Source organism: Paralichthys olivaceus, chromosome 4, assembly GCF_024713975.1.
Source record: "Paralichthys olivaceus isolate ysfri-2021 chromosome 4, ASM2471397v2, whole genome shotgun sequence".
Taxonomy (NCBI): Eukaryota; Metazoa; Chordata; class Actinopteri; order Pleuronectiformes; family Paralichthyidae; genus Paralichthys; species Paralichthys olivaceus.
The window spans coordinates 8,054,857-8,060,856 of NC_091096.1; the positions used below are offsets into that span (position 1 = coordinate 8,054,857).

General features: G+C 42.0%; 1 protein-coding gene across 5 annotated transcripts in view; it reads left to right on the forward strand.

The window, feature by feature from the left end:
- sema6a (sema domain, transmembrane domain (TM), and cytoplasmic domain, (semaphorin) 6A) overlaps positions 1-4,799 on the forward strand; it is a 103,423-nt gene extending 98,624 nt beyond the window's left edge. For all 5 annotated transcript variants that reach the window (XM_069523540.1, XM_069523541.1, XM_069523543.1 and 2 more), the window contains one exon: positions 494-4,799. In XM_069523540.1, the coding sequence (XP_069379641.1) occupies positions 494-1,656 (1,163 nt within the window). In that variant the 3' untranslated portion in view covers positions 1,657-4,799. The remainder of the gene's footprint in view (positions 1-493) is intronic.
- Positions 4,800-6,000: the final 1,201 nt, after the last annotated feature.

Below are 6,000 nucleotides of genomic sequence, written 5' to 3' on the forward strand. Positions count from 1 at the left end.
CTCATGAGATTGGATCCAAGCCTTATGAAAAGTCCCCCATTTGCATCAATAAGAAGAAAGGGTTCGGGTATTTCAGGCTCCTTTATCTGCGCTCATATCTTTTTTCATTTCAGCAGAGGGTTTTATCTGGGATTTAAAATGTGAATCATAATCATCTGTCCAAAACACATTTTCAGTCTAGGATTGGATTTTTGGGAAATACTGAATGTTGCTACTTCAAGCTGCCATTTGTGCCTTTTCTGAATAGGTGTCTCTTATGAACGGATAAACCCTTCTTCATTTGCATGTTTGTCATGGAATCATTTTAAATGCTAATCTCTTTACCCAGAAAATGTTTGAATAATTGTAATTTAATTTTACCTTGTCTTTTTATAAGCATCTTTCCCGACAGCTCTATTTTCTTAGAATCAAGCTTCTAAAACAAACACCAGTATCGGTATCATCTCTCTCTCTCTTCTGCCAGTCTGAATGTCATCTCACCGTTTCTCTGCAGGTGTGATCCGTGAGAGCTACCAGAAGGGTCGTGACCAGCTGGTTCCAGTGACCTTGTTGGCCATTGCTGTCATCCTAGCATTTGCCATGGGTGCCATCTTCTCTGGCATCATTGTCTACTGTGTCTGCGACCACAGGCGGCGAGACATGGACCTAACAGGCCGCAAGGAAAAGGACAGCCACCACCTCCACTCCCGCAGGGGATCAATGAACAGTGTGACTAAGCTGACGGGCCTGTTTGAGACCCAGGCCAAAGATGGCCGCCCTGAGGCGATCCTCACCCCTTTGATGCACAACGGGAGAATGACACCAAATGGGAAGATGCTGATAAAAGCGGACCAGCACCACCTGGACCTAGCTGCTCTACCAACGCCTGAATCCACCCCCATGCAGCCACGTCGTAAGCCCAGTCGTGGCAGCCGTGAGTGGGAAAGAAACCAGAACCTCATTAACGCCTGCACCAAGGACATGCCACATATGGGCTCCCCAGTTATATCTACAGACCTGCCTCTGAGGGCGTCACCAGGTCACATCCCCAGTGTGGTGGTCCTGCCTCTGCCACAGCATCAGCACCAGCTCCAGCCTCATCTGCAGCCACACCAGCACTCCTACCAGCACGAATATGTGGAGCAGCCACACCACAGTGACATGAGCATGGGCCACAGTGTCATGGATGACCAGGGGGCCACCCTGGAGTACAAGACAGTGAAGAGCCCATGTCACAACCTCAACATGGTGGATCCAGATGGGGGGCTGCCGCCTCGCGTGCCCCAAAGAGAGGCTTCTCTCACCATCCCCCCAGCCGTCCCACAGATGGGCAAACGTCTGGAGGTCCACTCGTCAGTCTACGGTCTCCGAAAAGGATCAGCGTCTGCTGCTTCCGGGTCCTCCGCCCTCAAGAAGCACAACACCAACTCCTCTAACTCCTCCCATTTGGCGAGACATCACAGCTTCAACCGTGTGGAGACTCCGCCGCCTGCACCTCAGAGGGTGGACTCCATACAAATGACAGCACAGGGAATATCTCTGTCACGGCAGCCTGGAATGAGCTCCTATGGTTCACTGCCTCGAACGGGCATCAAATATCTCAAGCCTGATGTCCCTCCCAAACCCTCTGTAGTCTCTCTCTCAACAAAAGTCAAGTCCAGTGACTCCTGCACATAGTCAGCTTCACCAGTCAGTCCAATGTGAACAAACAGTAGATAAAAGGTTTTTCTGAGAGAGAAAAAAACAGGGAATACTGTACAACTTGCATCTCCTTTTAGTGATTTTTTTGTTTTTGGTGTATAGTGAAATATACAACACCTTTTTGTTCTTTTTTTTAAGAAAGACTTTCTTTTTATATAAATATGTAAATATTATACAAATGGTTGTCGTCATTTGTTGCCGTCACAGAGCTCATGCTCTGGCTGGCTCCCAGTTCCTCTGTTAACACATATGGGAACATGTGCTACTGAAACAGAAGATGATGTTCGTCCTGAATATTTCATCCAACGGCACCCTGTAGCATCCAAGACTTGTGGTTCTCTTTTTTGTGGTGTCTTTGGCCGTAGGGACGCGACACGACGCTTCATCATGCTGGTAAAAGCACATAAGAAGACAGCGCGGGGAGATGGGAGAATAATCGTTGTACAGTACCTTGAGGACTGGGGGAATCTGAGTGAGCAGGCACTCAGAGGGACTGAAGGACAGACAGCTGCCTGAGTTCTGTCGCAAACTGTGAAAAGCCTCTCAGTGTTACAGCCATCAAGTCCTGCCTGGGTTAGACAGAAAGCCTGGGCCAGAAGAATCCTCTACTGTACTGGTTACTGAATAACACATGACTGTTAATACTAATAGCTTGTTGTATTTATTTTTATTAAGTGCTTTTGAAAAAACAAGACTGACTTTCGAGGCTCGGAGAGAGATGGGACAGAGGAGAGATCTTTTAATAATAATTAATCAAGTGTGACAAAAAAAAACGTTATTTAAAGTCATTAAACTGGAGCCAGTAGAACTTTCTTGATGACTAAAGGTCCACTAGGTCTTACTGAGTGCTCAGTGGGACCTGCAGCTTGAGATATATGTGAAGAGGAGGATATATTTATTTAAACAGTGCCAGACAGGGACATTTAGCTTCATGGACCAGAGTTTCCATTGTTTTAGACCAATCATAAGAAAAAAAACAACAACTTCCTGAATCTCACCATGTCACTCCTCCAATGAGCAACCCCCCTCAATCAGCACTGTGGTTTTTGTGTGAGTCGGTAACGTTTGTCCTGATTGGTTTCTGGCTTAAAGCTCACTGTTGCATGTTGCAAATATAAAATAACAGCTGCAGCAACAGTACGGGATCTGCATACACACATAAGAAAAGAAGCTGCAAGTGAACGGAGTGCTGCCTCCGTCTTGGAACGTTATCGTCTTGTCTACCAGTGTCACACACGAGCAGGCGAAAAAGGAAAGTATAAAAACATCTGTATTGCCTGCTTCTTTTTCCACATGTAAATTTGTGCCTTACACCCTAAAGTAGTGACAATGTCTTTCTTTACTAGCTGTTAACTTTGTCTCCTTGTAGTATTTTTTATTTTTCTTACGTCATGATATTTCTCTGGTTTGATAAAAATGCAATTAAAGAATGTAGGTGTTATTGTTGTAATTCTGGTCCCTAGACATAACACACGTACAGTTCAGAGGGCGGAGCGAAGGGAGGATTTGCTTTCTTCTTTCACTCTTCCTCTCTGACACACACACTCAAACACACGCACATGCAAATACACACTCATGCATACACACTCATCTTTGTGGTTCATTTCTGATTGTGCCATTAATGCGCTTAAAAAAAAACCTTTATGTTGTGCTGGCAGTGTTGATGATGACGTCGTGAGTGTTTTTTGATTTTCTATTTTATACAATTTAAGAGTCCTGGTATTTGTTTTTACTTTTTTTCTGCTGTCTCTTTGTTTGGACTGACGGTTAATTGACTGATTAACTCAATTAACATTTGTTACTTGAGAAGGCAAATGTACGTGTATCTTTCTAGCGCACTGCAATAATAATGCAACGACAACATGATAGCGGACGTACAGGATGAGATACTAACACAGTTTTTGGCTTCTCGTGTGCATCGTAACACTTATTTGTTAGACAGTTGCATAAGCAGGCTGGTTCCTGTGAAGAAAGTTGACATTTTAAAAACAATATTGTTAAAAATGTACCTAATTTAACCCCCTTTTTTAAAAGACAAAACACAGTTTGAGAAAATTAGATATGTTTTTATTTTTTGCTTCACTAACTCTCATTATCAAGGCCTCAAGAACGGCTGAGAGTTCAACTAATCCGACCTTTATTTTCCTTTTGCGTCCTTTACTTGAGCATTTTTATTGCTCACCCCCCCACACCTAAATCAATGGAGCACCCCTTTAGTCGTGTATGTGTAGATAAGCAAAAGTTTTCTTGATATCAAGCAATTTTCTGTTTCTCAACGGAAGAAAGCCAACTATGTCTCAATCCACAGCTAATGTGAAAAAAGACATGTGACCTGACTAACATTCAGTATGTGTAGATAAATGCCCCTTTAGAAACCCAGGGTCAATTGAGACAGTTATAGCCGTCATAACTTCAAGCTATGTTATGAGTGCAAATGACCCAGGATTAGTATGAAGGGGCGTGTTTACTTCAGATTTTTAGAATACCACTGCGTTGTCGACTGGTAACTGGGCACTATGAGACCATATTTACACCCTCCGGAGTACTGAGGCGTGCATAAACCAGCAACTTTCCCAGGCCTGAAATAATGCTGATCTACAGCTAAATATTTCTTGTCCAGAAAAGTTCAGTTGTGTCGACTTCTCGCCTTGGAGAATCTTCACGTCTGCATAAATTGTGAGCAAGAAAATCTGTCCGGTGTTAAAAGGTTTAAACGTCCACACCCTGTGCAGAGGAGTGAGTTTACGTAGCTGTGGGTGCATTTCAGATTCTAAAAGCATTTTGATGTCAGAGTACAGTTTGGCCGTTTTATACGACGGGATTGGGTTTGACTGTGAAGGCTGCTGTGGACAGTGAGGTTCTTTGGTGTGTGCCTTTTTTCGTCTTTCACCCTCGTTATGATACACTGCGATTAAATGCAAATCGACTCTCTTCTCGACTTCTCAACCTTTTGAACTTTGTAAGCTTGTAAGATATTGTGATGTCACAAAGTTTTTTGCCCTACTCTCTCCACTTCCTTAACATCTGATTCACAGCTTAATGTATGTTGTAAAGACAAAAAACTCTTTAATTTAATGCAAAATGTAATTAAAAAAAGAAAATAAAATTCATGTCATGAAGACTGTGATATGTCCTTGACTTTTTCATGTGTTTCTCTGCCTTGGGGTGCTTTATCTTTTTCTTTTTTTTTTTACTTCTCTGGGTGTTGAATTTTGTGCAACGCTGTTCGGGGAAAACCAAGCCGGGGTTGTACAAAGGATTTGAAGGTTGTTCTGATAGAGAATCAGTTTTAAAGAAAATATGGTATTTTTGTGACCTTAAGTTAACTATTCTTCTTTGCTTGTAAACCCACCGCTGAACCCCTCGAGATCCGAGATTTCACTTCTGATTGGATGAAAGGACTTCAAACTCAAGTTGTTTCTTCAACTTTATATGTAATAATCAAAGCAATTCCAATAGGGTCTCCGCACTGTTATCGTTCTGGCCCTAATAAACTAAAAGAAGCTTAAGTTAATCAGCAAAGGAGGGAGGCCAATAGTGATTCTGGTGATTAAATGAAGCAAACGTTTTGATAGAGATTTCTGATTAACAGATGAATACAGAGGTTACTCAGCTTTTAAACTATGAGAGATTTAACTACTGCATCATTGTTCAAAGAGGCATCATAAGAGTGTACTGTAGGTTTAGTCCCATAAAAGAAATCGATAAACTCTTAAAATATATTTTCAAGCAGCTCCATTTGGAGAAGACTTCGGAAAATGAAATGCTTTGTTTTAAAGACCTTTTAATAAGTATTCATGGTTAAACAAATGAATAGCTTTCTCAAGAGCTGGCAAAGATGCTAGATTCAGGAAATACAGACAAAATGTTGACCTAAAAACACCCGAAAAAGGACTGCAGCATAATTAACATACGTGCAGGTCCTATCACTCGAGAAAGAGTTCTCCATAGTTGCTGCTTGATCTCAGTGAACCTAAAAGGACAGTTTCACTTAACAAGACAGTGAATCGAGCCAGCTGCAGGACACATGTCTTTTTAGTAAGCAGATGAAGGGTGTGTAAACTTAGAAAGAATACTAAATTATTTTGCACAGAGAAACTCAAATACAAAGAACAAATAGTTATTCTTTTAAAACGTGTCAATACGATCTCAAATCACTTTCTCAACTCTGTATGACCTCAGAGTACCTACAAGGTTCCCTTATTAAATTCCTTATCCTGATTTAACACGATAATAACAGCAAATCTCATCACTTCCAGAGCCTCACTGTTGACTAACACTGACCAGAACAGCTCCAATATCAGATGTGGGTCTCCAGTT